We start from the raw sequence: 19697 nt of genomic DNA, 5'->3' as shown, positions 1-19697 counted from the left end.
TGATTTTCAATTTTAGTTTCTTTGATATATATTGGAGTTAAGTATGACGTCTATTATCACTGAACTAGTATACATGTTTGGTTGAAGCACGCCGCATGTGCATCGTCACAATACAAATATAGTCCAGCTGGTCATGTTAGAATTCCCCAGCCGATCAACAGGCAAAAGAACTTCAAGTTAATGGTGGATGCAGTTGAGGACTTTGCAAGAAAACCAGACAAACCAGAACTGAACACTTTGTCTGAATTGATCAAAGCTATTCGACCATGCATTCACAGGCGCATTCAAAAACTACGATGTACTATGAACACAAGAGTTACTAACCCTTTCCAGAATCCGAATGTTGTAGATGCGTTATCCCCTTTGCATGACAAACATGCCGTTTTTCCAGCAGATAAAACCTCAAATAATATTGTCTTCATATGTAAAAACCATTATTTGCAATGTCTCACAACAGAGCATGTCGTTGTCAGTTTATTTTCCAGCTATGAGTTTGACTCTCCCTCTAGTATAAGTCATCCCTCTTTTTGTATGAATAGAACTACTGATAATCCAACATATTCTTTCACATCATTTACGTAGGACGAAATTTTACAAAATCCCAAATATGTCCTTCTTTCTTTTGGTATCAACATCACAGAAAACGAAGAAAATTTGCCATCATTATACTGGAAAACCAGACTTCACAAGACTGCTTATAAAGAACGATACATAGCTGGTTTATCAAAATGTTCGACTAAACATCTTTCTAAAGTACTGACTACTATTCTTTCTACAGTTAAAGATGGACTCCAAAAATATTGTGATATTCTACCAGTGGTGTTAACCAGATGTGGATTCTCAAAAAGTCGAAAGATCTACTGCTTAATCTTCGATCACAATCTTTGTAATTTTGCAGCAACATAACGACTTTTGATTTTTCTACGCTTTACACTACTATTCCCATGCTCAGTTGAAAGATCGACTTCACAATTTCATTAAACAGATATTTTTCATAAAAATGGGAATCGTAGATACAAATTTCTGAATCTACCAGAAAATATACTAAAGATGATATTATCAAAATGCTGGACTTTTTGATCGATAATATATTTGTTGAGTTTGGAGGATTTATATTTCAACAGTATTCCAATGGGTACTTATTGTGACCCCTACTGGCCGATTTATTTTTGTACTGGTATGAAGCGGAATTTATTCTGAACTTTCTAAAAGACATAAGAAAAAGCACCTTGCGAAATTCTTGAATTTTACTATCCGATATATTGAAGATGTCCTATCATTGAATAACCTATATTTCAGCCAATACTTACATCTCATATATCCTAGTGAATTTGAAATTAAGGATACTACTGATACTAGAATGACTGCTTCATTACTTGATCTTTTCCAAAATATTGCCACAGATGGACGACTTCACACGATAATTTATGATAAACGAGACGAGTTCAACTTCCCAATTTTAAATTTCCCAAGCAGTAATATACCCTCTCCCCCTTCGTATGGTGTTTACATATCTCAATTGATACGTTATTCTCTTGTATGTAAACACTATACGGATTTTATATACAGGAGTGTGCTCCTAACGCAGAAACTGCTCCAACAAAGTTGAGGAGGACAGATTAAAAATGATACTCCGTAAATTTTACGGACACCATCTCGAATTGATTGATCCATAAGATGTGTTTTTAAGGACATTTTTATCACGTGTTAGATGGTGGTTTGTCTTACGTCGTCCGATTTGTTAGTTATCAAACGTGACTTATTCCCCATTGTGACTGTTTTGCTGACTGTGAATTTGCATTGCTAAAAGACGTGTCACGGTACTTTTCTATCCCATATTCATGTATTTAGATTTGATGTTATATTTGTTATCCTCATCAGATTTTGTCATTTGTCTTAATGTTTGTAGTTGTAAATCTTAATTTTTTCCCTGTTATATTCGTGTGTTATGGTATAGATAATTAATCACCAAGTTCGTTTATTAGATTTTAGTTTGGGTCAACGAAATTTATACAATATATTTGGTTTAAAGTTTGATTCAGAAGAAACACCGACATAGCTAGATAATACAATTAATTATTTAATTTCTACCAAAATTTTATATTAATAAGTATTGTAATTTTCATTGTTATCAATAAATGTTATATCAGTATTACAAATCTAATCTTGGATTCTATCCAAATTCTATCTTATTTTTTGGATTTTTTTTTTAATTCAAATCTGACGTCACTTTAATTGGTGGCTTTGACTAACTCGGCTGTGTATTTTTATGTGCTGCTTAATATCGTTTTATGTAATGTGTCCGGGTTTTTTTCTGTAGTTAGTAACTACTTAGGTTTTATCATGTATATCTATTATATAGTCATGTTATAAAATTAACTGTTTGTAAAGGAATATATATTATTCTAAAGATTAAGGATGTTCTTATCCCAGACAGAAAATCCTAGCCGTATTGGGCACCGCTTTTTGAAACTTTTGGTCCGCAGTGCTCTTCAACTTTGTACTTGTTTTGGCTTTCGAACTTTTCATCTGAGCGTCACTAGTTAGTCTTGTGCGGACGGAACGCGCGTCTGACGTATTAATTGTGTGTTTCTTTGTCATATATGTTATCCCATTTATTTGTATTGTAGTCCTGTCATATAATGTTGCCATTTTAATGTTATATTTAAACTTGCAATAAAAGCGGGAGGTTTGGTATGCCACAACACCATGTTCAACCCACCATTTGTTTCTTAAAATGTCCTGTACCAAGTCAGGACAATGGCCATTGTTATATTATAGTTCGTTTCTGTGTGTGTTATATTTTAATGTAGTGTTTCTGTTGTGTGGTAGTTCTCCTCTTATATTTGATGTCCTTTCCTCAGTTTTAGTTTGTAATCCGACTTTTTTTCTCAATCGATTTATGAATTTCGAACAGCGGTATACTACTGTTGCCTTTATTTATGTACTGTAAATATCTAAAGTTGATAGTTTTAAAATATATAGTTTTACTTCAAATTTAACATTTATTTAACAATGACCAATTTAAAACGAAAATTGGCCAAGAACAAACGATCCCTGACAGACACACATATACAACTTTGAATCATTCGATACAAAACTGGGCCATTTAGACATTACTAGAAACCTATGCACCAATAATAGTTCTTTTGTAACGTAATAAAAGAAATATTCATACCACAACAAACTACACATTTCAAAGCAGTCGCTGAATCGTGCAAATGAGTTCAAGGACAATACACTTACGACATACAGTAACTTTGTAAAATAAGGTAGTTATGAAAAGAAGATTTTTTTTAATCAAAGTTAAGAAGGAAATATTTTTAATTGTTGTAACCACTATCTCGTCCTCGTTTCATTGAATGTGACCTAACAAGACAATAACAATCAGAACCAAGCAGTAAACAAAGACTCACAAAACCAAAAGACATTTACATCATATATTTTTTCAGTTATATCAGTTATAAATAATAATAAGAAACAACACGAACTCCACTAAACATCAGGAGTGAAATCAGGTGCTCCGGAAGGGTAAGCTTTCCCTGCTCCGTATACGGCACCCGTAGTTTTATCTCTTTGTTCAGTTCGGTAATGAATGACTGAAGAAGAATATAAGATATGATTTCTGACACACTTTGAACATGTCACAGTGTTTGAACAAATGGGCAACACAAAGGGTGCCACATATGATGTGGCAATGCGTATCCATCCTGGGCACCTGATATATCCCATATCTGACATGTTACTGTTCCTACTCGCCTTATAATTACAGCCGATCTGGTCATGTTCTTACTGGGGATCTAAACATAATTCAACATGAAATCTCCGAAAGGTGATTTTTCATGGTCCTACGTTTAGAGAATCCCAACGCATCAATTGGAAACAATTTTTTCAAAATAATTATGGATTCCATTGAGGAGGCCTACGCCAGAGCATGGGCTAAACGAGAAGAAACAGTCAGGTCTCTGATAAAACGTCGCATTCATAAGTTGAAACACTGTGTGATTGATCGATCGAAGTCCGTTTTAAGAGACAAAGAGGCCGTGAAATGTCTATCATCTCTTCATAAGTATGTTGTTGGTCATGCGTACAAAATTTCAAATAATATTGTCTCTGTGTTTGAATCGTATTACTACGAATGTCTTGTAAAAGAATTGGGAATAAATAAAAAAAACATTTCATTTGACAAGGATGAGATTTTGGCAAATCATAAGTCATTCATGGCTTCAATGCAGATCACATCGAAGAACAACTCGGAGAACTTACCGTGTTTGTATTGGATAACTAAGCTTCACAAAAGTCCGTACAAACAACGGTACATTGTCGGCTCATCTGCATGTTCCGTTAAATAATTGTCCATTAGATTGACTTAAATTCTCTCCGCAGTGAAATAGGGTCTTCGTAAATACTGTTAAACTGTTTACTGGCGTAGTGGTATAAACCATATGTGGATTCTTAAAACTTCTAATGAACTTCTGGAAATTTCTAAAACTCGGTCTTTTTCTAAAATTAGTTCTATCAAAACTTTTGATTTTTCAACCCTGTATACCACCATTCCCAATGTGAAATTGAAAAAAAATCGCCTAAAAGAAATAATCCGCATTGCTTTCAAGATAAAAATGGTAACATACGCTATAAATTTATTACTTAGGGTAACAAAAGGGTACTACATGCTACACAGAGGAACAAGTGATCAATATGCCGAAGTTTCTTATCGACAATATATTTGTTGAATTTGGATGGACTTTTTCAACAAATTATCGTTATTCCTATGGTAACGAACTGTGCTCATCTCCTTACCGACCTCTTCTTACTTCTGCTGTTGTTTGTTTTATGGCAGTGTCTGCGCGTACCCGCATGTGTGTACGAATAGTCAAATTGCCTTTCTAGGCTGCACGTACCCACATCGGGTTTTATAATAAAATGCCGTCGGATCGGGAATGAAACGTGAAATATATACGGAATTTGTTGCAATTAGTGAATAAATTGATCAAAACTACTCAGAATTTTTATAAATATACACACATATATATAGGCAAGTGAACAGTGTTTTCTCAGTTAGTAAATATTCTTAAAATGGAAGAGAGTGATATTATAACTGTAGGGAAGACATTTCAGACTTTTAATGAATTAGAAAGATTTGTACAGAACTATCAGGCATTAAATTTAATACAATTGATGAAAACGTAAACCTCCAGCGCATTGAAAAATATTTTACCACTGAAGCTTGGAAACAACTAAAAGTTAAGATCACGGAAAGAAGGGAAACATACGACTGGATATGTATAAAGTGTAAAAAAAACCTACACGATCAGGACTCGGTTGGCATGTGATTGCTGTTTAGACTGGCAACATTTGAAATGTGCAGGGTTGAAACTGTGCCAAAACAATCATATTGGATATGTAAAATTTGTTCGAAATCTTAACTAGTCAGTTACATGAATCTTTTATAATTGGTTTAAATTGATTTATTACTTGCTTCTTAAATTTTTATAAACTCAAGCTTTAATTTTAGTAGTTTTATATATTTTAAAAATTCAGTTTTTGTTTTACATTTTACTAAAAGATTGTTTTAAAATATCATATGGGTATATTTTTAAATTATTAAAATGTTATTCTTTAAATTTTCATTTAAATTTTATAATAGTATTATTTTCTATCATGTTTTTCTTTTACAGGGACTGTACAGTTTCATTTTACATCATTGTGCATTTAATTTTGCAATGTTTATTATGTATCATTATTTAATAAATACAATTTGAAAATATTATTTTTCATACTCTTCACTCTTTCTACACGAAATCCCCATATTATCGATAATTTCCGTATATATTTCACGTTTCATTCTCGATCCGATGGCATTTTAATAGAAAACCGGATGTGGGTACGTGCAGCCTAGAACGGCAATTTGACTATTCGTACCCATATGCGGGTACGCGCAGACACTGCCTTGTTTTATGGTCGGGTTGTCGTCTCTTTGACGCATTCCGCATTTCCATTCTCAATTTTACTTAAAGATTAAAGAAGCCAAATTACTTAATTTCAATTCAGATTTATTGATGATGTTCTTTCAATTAGCAATCGGTACTTTCTGATTGGGTTCCCACAGAACTAGAAGATAACGAGACAACAGACACGGCTTTCTCTGCCTCATGTTTAGACTTATACTTCGAATTTTACATTAACAGTCATTTTAGTACCAGAATTTATGACAAACGAGCCGATATTAATTTCCCCCAACTTAGTAGCAATATATCAATTTCATCTTTACTTTAATAAAACGTCAGCAGTGTCTGAGCAAAAAGTTGATGAATCAGGAGTATGTCAAAGAATGTCACGACCATTTTCTAAAAAAAGTTCATCGTAAGGTAACAAGACCTCGTTGATAAATATCTATATCAAATTAATAAAGTGTTATATTGTTCTTTTATTTGTCTTTGTTCTAATATTAATATTACTTTTACTGTTTGGTCTGTTTTTGGTGATATCCATTTGACGTGGCTTTGTACTTATGCATCCCGTCAATGTGTTGTTTGTATTATCTTTCATTTTTGTTGGTGTGCTTTGTACGTGTGACTTTTTGTGTTTCTTTAGTACAAATGACGAGGCTGTGTATTTTTAAACATCCCCCATTATGTTATTGTTCTACTGTAATTTTCAAAATACTTAAAATTATTTCACATCTCTACCTGTGAGGACATTTAACTTCGACGTCAAACACGATTCTACACCAGAGTTGATGTGAACCTAGCCATTCAGTCACATGACTTCAAATATTTCAATCGTTTATGGATTTATTTAAAATACAAAAGTAAGTAAGCAATGAACATGGTTGTTTAATTTGATATATGCTTTTTTGTGCTTCTTTGTTAGATGTTTGTTTTTGTTCTAATTGGGATTGTGACACAGTGATGACTGTTGTACCCCTATTTTGAAAATGTTACATATTATGTCTTGTTTTGTTCATGCATCGTTGTAGATCTAATGGAATTTGATGTCACTGTCATACAAATGAGAGGTATAGCGCTATAAAACCAGATTCAATCCACCAATTTCTATATTTAAAAATGCCTGTACCAAGTCAGGTATATGACAGTTATTGACCATTCGTTTAATGTGTTTTATCATTTGATTTTGCCATTTGATTAGGGACTTTCCGTTTTGTATTTTCCTCGGAGTTCAGTATTTTTGTGAATTTACTTTTTATCCTACAAATATGGCCACAACTGCCACCAGATAAGCATTTCTATGTCTTCTATTTTGTGATTATTGTCAAACAGAGCAGATGTTAAAACATTGATGTATTGTTACATTATAATATTTTTTTCATATACTGTTTTTTAAAAATCATGGTTTGTAATAAAATCATAAATGTGTTGTTTGAAAATTTTATTTCACTTCCAAACAGTATATTTAAATATCTTATAACAGACTGATTTATAAAGACCACTAAACAAGGATTGACCTTCACAAAATAAAAACTTCACAAAAATCATATGGAATCTTAACTTTGAACATAAGAAATTAATAAAAATGCCTGTCCATTAAAACTAGTTCCGATGGGATAATGTTATGCAAACATTTACACTATTCTTACATTGTAAATAGATTGAGATGTATAGATCTAAGCAATTGAATACAAAATATAACAGTTGCACTGTAGCAAACATGAGCTATGATTATGCAAGATTCATGGTAAGACTTAAACTTGTTTTCCTATTTAAATATTAGTTCCACACTTTACCTACAAGGAACTGAAAAACTTTATTGTACCTAATGTTCTTGTCCCATTGGACAATTTAATATAAGTTAAGACCTTTCAGATAGCAACAGAGTTTAAGATATACAATATTTGCAAAAAAAGTGAAAAGCAATTATTGGTTTAATTACAAACTTCAGTAGGATGTCTAAAATTTGTAATCATTTCACACTCATTTCGAATTTTTGTTAGTGTTTAATTCCACTTTCAGTGATTTTGGCGCTATGATGGTGGCCAGATTTTGTTGGCAGAGAAAGCCACAGTACCTTAAAAGATACTGTAAATATAGAAATTATTGCAATATTTTTATTATAGTGAAAAATGGAACAGGGTTATAATCGCAATAATTTAAACTCACATTTTGATTTTTTTTACCGGTATATGAATTTAACATTGCAAAAATCAAAATAGCATTTTAGTCTAAAAGAACAAAATTGCAAGCATAAATGCACGCAATAATTAATGAATTATTGGTACATTAACCATGGGCAGGTTTTGTTTTTTCTCATTTAGAAATGCAGCTTTCATTAAGGGAAACACATACTTTTGACTGTTATCCTCTATTATATGAAGTTAGAGTAGATATTACAGTTGAAACAAACTATAAATATAGCATAAACATGCATTTCATTAATTCATAAATGATACCTGCCAACTTTTCAAAATACCTGTGTTTTAGGCACAAGATGACCAAATGCATTATACTACTGTTGCCTTTATGTATACGTATCAAAAGTGTCTAATACTCTTTGATTTGGAATGAGTGTACAAGTGATGTTTTCAGGTATATATTTTTTATAATGGACGATTTTATCATCAATGTCATCACCTCTAGGAGAAATCCCCCAAAATCAGAAAAGATGGCAGGTCAAAATTAAATTTGCAGCATTTGAATGAGTTCTAATTACCTCATTTATATTAAGGAATCAAAACGAGGTTCTATTTGATATTAATTGTCATTCAGTCATCAACAAGTTCGTTAACATAACATGATAAAAGCAAAACAAAGGTTTATAAACTATTTGTTCACATGTAAAAATGTCTTCAGAGTTCAATAATTAGCACTTTAATGATATCTCCATGACAACACATCAACTTGTATCCATCACCATAGAATCTGAAATGGAGGCTTGTGCATCTTTCTGAATACTTTCAAACATGGCCGCCATCTCAGTGTTGGATTTGATATATGACAAGAATTCATTCATCTGTGGGCTTTTATCTGAAAAAGAAAGGCAAATTTCTAAGTTTCCTTCAAGGAGAGCAATTGTTCATGTATAGGTCAACCAAAAATGTGTTTATATTGTATTATCAATGATTAGCAACTTAATCATGAAGTGATGATTCTCAGAGTCACTGTTTGAAAGTGGTTCTCAAATGAAACCTGATTTGATGTTGACACATATCACAAATCAGAGAGTCCTTTCTTCTGCCATTGGAAGCAAAAGTGTTAATGAATGGCTATTATCTATTTTGAATTTATTGAACCATAAAACTAATTTTTGACTCTTCACATTGAATAATCCGCAAAGCGGATTATGTAAAATGTGAAGAGTCAAAAATTAGTTTTATGGTTCAATAAAATTAAAATAAATTATTGCCATTCATTATAAATAAATTTCAAAACTAAGGCTCAAAGAACTTTTTATAATATTTATATTAGCAATAACAACGTACACACATGTTGGCGTATGAATACACAACGGTCAAAGTGGGCGTGTCGCCATCAAAATTGACAACATTGAAAACAAGAGTGCACACACTGAAATGTCTCGCCTTCTATACTAATCAATGATATTATGTTGATAGTCCTAAGTATAAAGTTAAGCTTTAATACAACTGTCACATAAACTTAACATTAACCAAGATAACTAAACAAAGACCAATGAACCTTGAAAATGAGGTCAAGGTCAGATGAACCATGCCAGGCAGACATGTACAGCTAACAATGCTTCTATACAACATATATAGTTGACCTATTACTTATAGTTTAAGAAAAATAGACCAAAACACAAAAACTTAACACTGTGCAATGAACCGTGAAAATGAGGTCACGGTCAAATAAAATCTGTGCGGCTGACATCAAGATCATAAAATATTTCCATACACCAAATATAGATGATCTATGGCATATAGTATTAGATAAAAAGACCAAAACACAAAAACTTAACTTTGACCACTGAACCATGAAAATGAGGTCAAGGTCACATGACATCTGCCTGCTAGACAGGTACACCTTACAATCATTCCATACAACAAATATAGTAGACCTATTGCATATAGTATGAGAAAAACAGACCAAAACACAAAAATTTAACTATAACCACTGAACCATGAAAATGAGGTCAAGGTCAAATGACAACTGCCAGTTGGACATGTACACCTTACAGTCCTTCCATACACGGAATATACTAGCCCTATTGCTTATAGTATCTGAGATATGGACTTGACCACCAAAACTTAACCTTGTTCACTGATCCATGAAATGAGATCGAGGTCAAGTGAAAACTGTCTGACAGACATGAGGACCTTGCAAGGTACGCACATATCAAATATAGTTATCCTATTACTTATAATAAGAGAGAATTCAACATTATAAAAAATCTGAACTTTTTTTTCAAGTGGTCACTGAACCATGAAAATGAGGTCAAGGACATTGGACATGTGACTGACGGAAACTTCGTAACATGAGGCATCTATATACAAAGTATGAAGCATCCAGGTCTTACACCTTCTAAAATATAAAGCTTTTAAGAAGTGAGCTAACGCCGCCACCGCCGCCGCCACCGCTGGATCACTATACCTATGTCGAGCTTTCTGCAACAAAAGTTGCAGGCTCACAATAAAACTAATAATTTTAACCAATCAGAAGACAGTAAAAACACAAAATTTATTTATTATAATGTAAACCACAAGAACAAAAATAAACTCATCATAGATACCAGAAATTAAATGTTGCATTACACCAGACACGTTTTTCATCTACAAAAGACTCATCCGAGTCGCTCGAAAAAAAAAAAAAATGCCAAAAAAGAATGAAGTTGAAGAGCATTGAAAATTTAAAAAAATCTTAAAACTTTTGCCAAATACAGATAAGGTAATCTACTCCTGAGGTAGAAAAGCCAAAGTTTTTAAAAACTTCAAAGTTTTGTAAACAGTAAATTTATAATTATGACCATATCAACCATAATTTATGTCAACACAGAAGTGCTGACTACTGTGCTGGTCATGTTTTAGATTTAACTACAGAAAAACGCTTTAATAAGTAAAGGTCTAAGAGTCTAAAACATATGTGAATCAACTATTTACCTGCATCCGTTATGGCCAATAATGCTGCTACAGCTCTCATGGCAGATCTCTTTAACTCGTCTTGTTTCTCAAACTCCTGTTTCACAGAGTGAGCTTTGACCTTTGTTGTACATGTTGCTCTTAGTGGCTCCACCAATCTGTCCAATTCTACAACGAAAGAAATGAACATGAGTGATTTATATTGCATACCCGACACCTCTCACATGAAGAGGAAAATCTAATATTGGCCTGCTGGAATAGATAATCTTTGAATGATACAAAGCGAATCAAAATATAAGTCATTGACCATTTTTGAAAATTGTGTTGTTCCAAATTAGGTAAAATCTAAAATTCTTCTGAGAAATTAACTAGGTGAATAGAGTTTTCCAATATATGTGAAAAACATGAAATGAACTTTTAAACCTTTTTTCAATGGCCTTAATTCACAAAAATATGTTACAATAAAACTAGAGTGCCCATAGACACCTGATATCTGCAATGAACAATGGCAATAAACATCGATGGATTGATTGAACTTTATTTGACAATATTAAAAAGTTGTAAATCTCTATTTTATAACTAGCCCATAAATATTAAGTGCCAATAAAATATAGCAAAATACGAATACTGTAAATTCAGAAATTATTGCGATGTTTTTATTTTTGCGAAAAATGCAACACAGTCATAATCTCAATACTGTAAATTCAGAAATTATTGCGAGGTTTTTATTATTGCGAATAATGCGACAGAGTTGTAAACGCAATAATTAAAACTCGCATTTTGTAATATCTTAACTGAATTAAGCATGACTTTTCTCAAAATCGTAATAATTAAAATCGCATTTAATTTTAAATGACAAAATCGCAATAATAAATGAACGCAATAATTTCTGAATTTACAGTAATTTAAACTCGCATTTTAAAATTTTGTGTATCTTTATATCACAAAAAATACAAATTGCATTTTAGACTAAAATGACAAAATCATAATAATAAATGCATGCAATAATATCTGAATTTACAGTAGTCCATACAAAAATGAGATAACTTTTGACATATGACAATACATACTTTGTAAAACAGCACTAGGACACAGATGAGCCAGTCTAACTAACATAAGGTATGTCAACATTTTTATATCGTAGTGATCTTTTAGACCATCCTCTACATGGTTCAGGAATTCAAATATATCTAGTCTATCTAAACAGGAATCTAGTAAAGTGTACATACACTCAAAGGCAGCCTGAAACATAGAATTAGTAAATAATAAAAACATTTATTACATTGGTTGCAACAAAATACCAAGATTTCCATGTTAAATAAAAATTTCAATTTCAATTCCTTTGACATCAATAATGTTGATGATATTGCATCAAAGCAAATTGGGACTGCACAGAAAAAGATGAAGGTTCTTGTATTTTATTCTGTTCTTTCTATTTTAAAGCCCATGGTCAATGTCATAAAATTAATAGTTATTCAAAGAATTCAAAACTTGTCACAAACCAAAACTGAAAATTAACTAGTGCACTACATATGTTCATGAATTAATATGTTGGTGTTAAATTGTTAAATAGTTATTCTACAAATATGTACAATTGTTCTATATTTTTTATAAGTTTTTCAGTTAGTTTATATATATGCCACACAATGTTTTTACAGACACTGACTTTTCTTGCTTCAAAATAGTTACTGCTCTTTATCATGTGGTGAGGATGTATTTGTGATGAACAGTTTTTGAAATATCATTTTAATTGATATAAAATTAAACAAGCTGAATTATTTCCTTTTTCATGGATTTGAAAGGCTTTTAAATAATTCATTTACTATAATATTTCAGAGTTCTCATGATGTTTATTGATTTCAAATACGAATGAAAAAGGTGAGAAGGTTTATAAATAAGTCAGGTGAGAAGGTTTATAAATAAGTTAGGCATGTTAGGTGAGAAGGTTTATAAATAAGTTAAAGTAGCACAGGAAAGAATTGCTGACAATATATACCTTGTATTTTGTATGATTAGCATGGCAACAGATTCAGTTCTCCTTTTGAATACATATATACTGGTCACATGTCTGAAATCTTACCTTTCTTATATCTAATCCATCATCTAATGTGTGTTTAAATGGACCCATCTCCACTTCTCGGATTAATTCTTTCTAAAAAAAAAAAAAAAAACTTTTATTTTGATACAATATTTCCATTTTTTTAGATTGGTGCCACTTGAACTTTAGTAAAGCATATTGAAACAAGAGGCTGTCACAAGGACAGCAAACCAGATTTATTAACATTTATTTGTGTCCTGGCAATATCACAAGAACCATAACTGATGAATGGTGAAAACTTCCTCCACACAACCGCAAAATTTGTACTTCACTGTTTGATTTCATGTGTTATATTGTCCTGAAGACGCCACTCTTGTTGGGAAACATGTCGACCAGAATAAACTCTTACCATGGGGTAATTGATGGGTGTTGTTGTCTTTATTGTTTTATTTGTAAACTTAGTATAAAAGTTTAGTGTAAAGATAATGATCAATCCAACAGCTCAAAATTTCATGAAAAATTGACATGATGAAATAACAAGTGAAACTGCGAGCTACTGCTTACTGCCTGCCCAGGAAGTTTTTGAGTGTTGAATCTGAAAATGCATCACAGGGTTATCTGACTTATGTTAAGTCTGAAACCAAATTTCAGAAATCATTATGATGTAGTTCCTGAGAAAGATGCGATGAAAAATATTCATAGAACAGACAGACAGAAATAAAACATTATACCCCCACTTTAATAATGCAGGGTATAATAAATATATAACATTCTTATCTGTTATATGGGTTGATTTTAAAACATGATCTGTTATTTTGTATTGTAAGAATCAACATTTGTAAAAGATTTTTTAAACACAGTATGTATAGTTTATCATGACTTTACCAGACATTTGTATCACTTTATGATTTTCTTTACTTACTCTAACTTTTGTTTCATTATATAAATGTGGTAAAACACTATCTAATAAATCTCGGATTAAAGTTGGTTTGTTGTGAGCAGCTGAGTTAAATGTTACCAAGGCAACACGTCGAACATTTAAATCTGGGTCTTGCAAAGTCTTAAGGAAATCTCCTATACAAGTGCGTAATAAAGCATCTATTCCTTGTGGCTGAAAAATAAATCAGAAAGTATATAGTAAACTGTATGCAGATTTTCCTGAAATTGCAATAATTATTTTTGCATTTCTATCCATTCTTCAAAAGTCACAATAAAATATGCAAAGAATAATTTCTGTATTCGTAGCATTTGGTTGAGGTAAACATGGTAAACTAGTTATAAACAAGAATGTGTCCCCAGTACATGGATGCCCCACTCGCACTATCATTTTCTATGTTCAGTGGACCGTGAAATTGGGGTTAAAACTTTTATTTGGCATTAAAATTAGAAAGATCATATCATGAGGAATATGTGTACTAAGTTTCAAGTTGATTTGACTTCAACTTCATTGGCCAAAAACTTTTAACCTGAAGCAGGACGAACGATCAGACAGACGGAGGAACGGACGTACAGACCAGAAAACATAATGCCCCTCTACTATCATAGGTATCGTAGGTGGGGCATAAAAAAAAAATAAAAAAATAAAAAAATATCAGCAATTCATGTTTTATAAATTTTATGAAATTTTTAAAAGTGACTTTTTAAACTATATGTAATAAAATTATTAGGGGTTTGTGTGCATTACACTGACAATAAAAATCCAAAAATCTGACAAAATGTTAAAAAACATGATTAGCAAAAATCCTTAATGTGCTAAATAAGTTGGAGATATCCACATAATATAACTACTAACACTTAAAATGGTTCAGATCCACTGTGGTTTGTTTGTTTTTTTCAAATACCATTCTTATACCTGATACAGGATAATGAAATACTTCATAATAACCAATGCCTGAACAAAGCTACGTACCTGATCTGATATAGTGAATTTGATTGCTGTGACGACCGTAGATCTTGTTAAAGCTGACTGAGAATTGAGATGTTGTTTCAGGTTGGAGAGTAAGTTGGCAGGATCTATAAGGGTTAGTTTACCCAGACATTCAGATACCACATTCCTGGTCCCCTCCTCAGGACATTCACAGTGATGGAACAACATATTCCTGAAATAGTAAAAAGATAACAGTCAAATTCATAAACCAGTTGGTTTTCTTCTGTTACTCTAGCTTACTTAACCAAAATCAGAATAACAGGCACATACATTTAACAGTGGTACTCTCTAGGGACTCAACCAATACAAATGAAAATTGAAATAAAAATCGACCTGTGTAGTGTGTAAACACACCTTTACAAAAGGGCTGTGACCAGTGGAAACAGAACTGCTTAATTAACCTTGTAGAAAATCTCCTTTCAACCGTGCTTTTGTTGGAGATCTTGTTTCTCAATTGTAAGTTAACTGTGGCCTTTGTCCTTCTATCGATATTTTAAAACAAGAGAAGAATTCGTATTGCTTTAAATGTGAAAGGTGTCATTAAATATGTTGACAGTAAATATCAAAATCAACATTGGAAGTTTTTGTTGATTTGAAAGGAAAAGGCCAGGAATGCTGATATTATCCAGGAATTATTATGACAGTACACTGTGTAAAAGTATTACACTTGCATGCAAGTTTTTTTTCTTTTCCTCATTTTTGTTTTTGGCCATGGTGTTCTTTGTATTTATTTGTCTAATTGGGTTTTTAGTTAGTCCCTTAGTATCATATTCTTAAGGTTATCTAAGGAACAGCATTACTTACCAAATAGTCATTACATATGTTTTAAGTGTATCTACTCCACCTGCTGACGACGACTCACAGCTTATTATCTGTAAACATAAGCATAAATATATATATTAATAAATGACGTTGCATCCATTAGACACAAATGATGCCCCTGCTTGCATATAATTGTACAAACCTGAGCTGCGTTCTGTGGTAATTAGCATTGTGTAAAAGTTTTAAAACATTTGGTTGAGGCAAATTTATGTTACAGATTGGAAACCAATTTCAGGACTTATGTACACAGAAACAAGGGTAATTTTACTGTGCGTATTGTTATGCGTTTACTTTTCTACATTGGCTAAAGGTATAGGGGGAGGGTTGAGATCTCCAAAAACATGTTTAACCCCGCCTCATTTTTGTTTCTTGTGTATAATTTAGAGTTTAGTATGACATCCATTATCACTGAACTAGTATAATATATGTTTAGGGGCCAGCTGAAGGAAGCCTCTGGGTGCGGGAGTTTCTCGCTGCATTGAAGATCTATTGGTGACCTTCTGCTATTGTCTGTTCTATGGTTGGGTTGTTGTCTCTTTGACACATTCCCCATTTCCATTCTCAATTTAAATACTTAATGCACATTGACTGTGGCAGGGGAATAAGAATAAGTTGTGGAATGATATTACCAATGAGTCAACTACACACTAAAAGACCAAACAGCAATTTGGACTAAGATATAAATAAGCCCTGGTGACTTTCTATCTTCAACAATAAGCAAAACACAAACTGTATACTAAGCTATAAAAAGGTCCAAGAATAATAAAATGTAAAAGAATTTTAAAAGGGAAAATAAAATTCCAAATCGAGATAATAATATTCAGCAAGATACAACTTTACATAAATGTGTTAACATTTAGCACCAAGTTGCAGGTTTGTGAATCAAACCATGCAATTAGAGATACACACACAGTATGGGCACTTTTCCTACTTTGTGAAATTGTGACCTCAAAATGTCTATTTTGGTTTAAATACATTGATTACTTTCTCTTTCATTCTATCTTCAAACTACTTTAACACTTATACAAAATATTTCAAGAGGGGAGGAATGGCGGTTTAAAAATCAGACATACCTCTTTAAGAGAATGTAACAGCAAGTATTGTCGTTTCGGTTGATTTTCTATTTCTTTCAACACAAAAGGTAAAAATTTTGGCATGTTTCCAACACTGACATTTCCTGCAATAAAGTAGATTTCATGAACATTTTATACTCAATGAATCTACTCCTTCAAAAAAAAACATTAGATATTTGAACAAATAGGCTTGACAAGCCAATCTCCAGTTTTGTTGTTAATTTGAATCATTTATGAAATTGTAAATAACATTGTATCTTATCAATTAAGTTTTGATGTTTATATTTAGTTTTCTTATCCAAAGTGGTTAACTTTATTGTTCATAAATTTGACACCCCTGTGAATTAAGTCTTAAAATCTAGTCTGGCAGCCTTTTTTAGGGACTTGTTCCAGCCGTAGGACTTCAGAGCACAGTTCATATAGAGAAATCATAATAGATAAGTTTTCCAATAGATAAATCATACATATATCTATCCATTTCTTATTCATTTTACTTCAGGAATATCTGACTTGAAAATGTCAATTTTTATGGCCTTGAGATCGAAGTTGCTAAATTAAAGGAAAAGCGTTTTGGCTCAAACAACTGTATGAAAACAAGAAACTAAAGAAAAACCAAAAAAATAAATAAAACAATATGTCTTCCTTTATTGAGTAAAATTCATAATAACTTACCGAGAGCATATGAAGCAGCAGATTTCACCTCTTCACTCTGAGACGAGAACGATTCTAGAATTACCATCTGTATTTCTCCATGAGAACTTAAATCTCTGCAAATATATCAATGTAGAATTTTATAATCTGGGACATCATGATTATTTGTCTTGAAGATTGTTTATCTCTAGTAGTAAAATATATCAGCTTTGACTTCTACATAAATGATTGTATTGAAGTAGTTAATTTTTATCTCAGAACACTTTACTCAAATAATGTAATATACATAAACTGTATGGCATTCAATTCATTGACCCAGGTGTAAGAAGTATGGTCACTTTGGTCTCCTTAACACCATTAGTCAGTTAGTAAAACCCTTAAGCTTGCAAAGTTGGGCGTCTATTTGGCTGTGGGAATGTATAAGAACACAGCCATCTCTGGTCAGAATGATGACATTAAATTTTGTGACATCTTAAAAAAATTTCAGTGGCAATCTTATTTTCCCCTACCTTAATCCCTTATGACCACTATAACAAGACTTTATTATTGTGTTTAATTTAAATTCCTGTTGTCCAGAACATGTATTTTTGCTTCCAGACATATAGTTAGAATACTTACATATGCCTTCCTATTTCTCCTAAAGCCAACAAAGAAAACAGTTTCACTGAATCTGATGATTTGGCATTCTAAAATAAAAATAAGTACAAAGTAAAGTTGTCAATAGGCTTGTATACAAACTTTTGAAAAACCACAAAATCAGATATCCATGAAAACAAAAATGTGTACCAATGAATATAAATGAATCTACAGTACATTGCAGTACTATGAAACTGTGATATGTAAAAACTTAAGAATGAATATACAATGTAATATTATCTCACTTTAGTGTGCTTTAATTATTAACACTATACTTACATGTACATGTCAGCAATTTTCAAGAAGGATTTCTGTGTTGCTTATTTCTAAAATTTGCCCTACATGAACATGCATGTTTGTGTAAGAAATACCAGAGACTCGAACAAGAATTTGTGAAAAATAAACTGCTTAATATTTCGTCTTAAACATGACTAAGAGATAATACCAACCTTTACATCTTTAACAAACTGGTTTACCACACTGGTGGAGTCTGAGGAACTTTTAACTGTCAGGGCTGCTACAGACTTAGCTATAGAATGGAAAGCTTGTCGGTGGACAGCAAATATGTTACTGGACGTCTGTTGTGTAGGGTTATACACTGGGTTTATTAACATCTGGAAAACAAAATAATAACAAGGTTAAAACAAGTGCTAATCAAAATTTCCAATCTTCGAAAAAATTTAACACTTTAACTTATTTCAATTGTCAGTTTATTGAATATACCATTTCATTTGTTATCAATGTCTGTAATGTGGTTGATTCAAATTCTAATCATTCAATATTTAATGTAGTCACAAAGGCTGTTGCATCAAGATACAAAATGTTCCATTTCAATCAAATTTGTTTAAGGTCATTTAGAGGTCATAGCTTAAAAGGTAATCAAGGTTAAGTCTTCAGAGGTGAAATCTTCAGCAATCTTTACCAACCTGCAGCAAGTCTTTAAAACCAAGTTTAGGTAGTCCTGTAGCTACTAAAGCCTGGAAGAACTCCAATAGAGCATTCAATACCTACCTGTAGAAGATCTTTAAAACCAAGTTTAGGTAGTCCAGTAGCTACTAAAGCCTGGAAGAACTCCAATAGAGCATTCAAAGCTCCTCCTTGTAGAAGTGGGGACTGGATCAGTACTAAGATCTGTGGTAATATTTCATTGGGTATGGTCGCCATACAAGACTTGTGTATCTTAGATATGGAGGTCAACAAATGTAGGGAAAGCTGAAAAAAACAAATATACAGATACATAAAACTGGGCAATGTTTTAATTTTTTATGAACTTATTTTTCCCTAACAAACATGAAGCATATACAAAGTAGAAACCCAATTTACAAATTGAATGAATGATTGATACTTGCCAAACTTACTATCAGCATGAAATGGCTAGAATGCAATTAATTACTGAAAAAAATGTGTCAATGATTTTATACATGTACATGTATTATAACACCATGCCATAAAAATACAAGTAGGAGTTAACTGGAAATCTTTTAAATTTTTCAATATTTACAT

The 19697-nt window shown here is 32.1% G+C and overlaps 1 protein-coding gene across 1 annotated transcript in view; it reads right to left on the bottom strand.

Annotated features, from left to right (window-relative positions):
* Nucleotides 1-8693: 8693 nt before the first annotated feature.
* The window catches only part of LOC143054824 (cullin-associated NEDD8-dissociated protein 1-like), a 33445-nt gene continuing 22441 nt past the window's right edge, over nucleotides 8694-19697 (bottom strand). Inside the window, exons 21-32 of the mRNA XM_076227873.1 lie at nucleotides 19206-19406; nucleotides 18644-18808; nucleotides 18177-18244; nucleotides 17580-17674; nucleotides 16908-17011; nucleotides 15817-15884; nucleotides 14995-15184; nucleotides 14008-14196; nucleotides 13128-13199; nucleotides 12118-12289; nucleotides 11069-11215; nucleotides 8694-8981 (exon numbers count right to left, since the gene is read on the bottom strand). Coding sequence (XP_076083988.1) covers nucleotides 8851-8981; nucleotides 11069-11215; nucleotides 12118-12289; nucleotides 13128-13199; nucleotides 14008-14196; nucleotides 14995-15184; nucleotides 15817-15884; nucleotides 16908-17011; nucleotides 17580-17674; nucleotides 18177-18244; nucleotides 18644-18808; nucleotides 19206-19406 — 1602 coding nt within the window. The 3' untranslated portion in view covers nucleotides 8694-8850. The remainder of the gene's footprint in view (nucleotides 8982-11068; nucleotides 11216-12117; nucleotides 12290-13127; nucleotides 13200-14007; nucleotides 14197-14994; nucleotides 15185-15816; nucleotides 15885-16907; nucleotides 17012-17579; nucleotides 17675-18176; nucleotides 18245-18643; nucleotides 18809-19205; nucleotides 19407-19697) is intronic.

This window comes from Mytilus galloprovincialis, chromosome 12 (assembly GCF_965363235.1).
Source record: "Mytilus galloprovincialis chromosome 12, xbMytGall1.hap1.1, whole genome shotgun sequence".
NCBI lineage: Eukaryota > Metazoa > Mollusca > Bivalvia > Mytilida > Mytilidae > Mytilus > Mytilus galloprovincialis.
The sequence above is the reverse complement of the archived record's forward strand: the minus strand, read 5'-3'. Positions and strand labels throughout refer to the sequence as shown.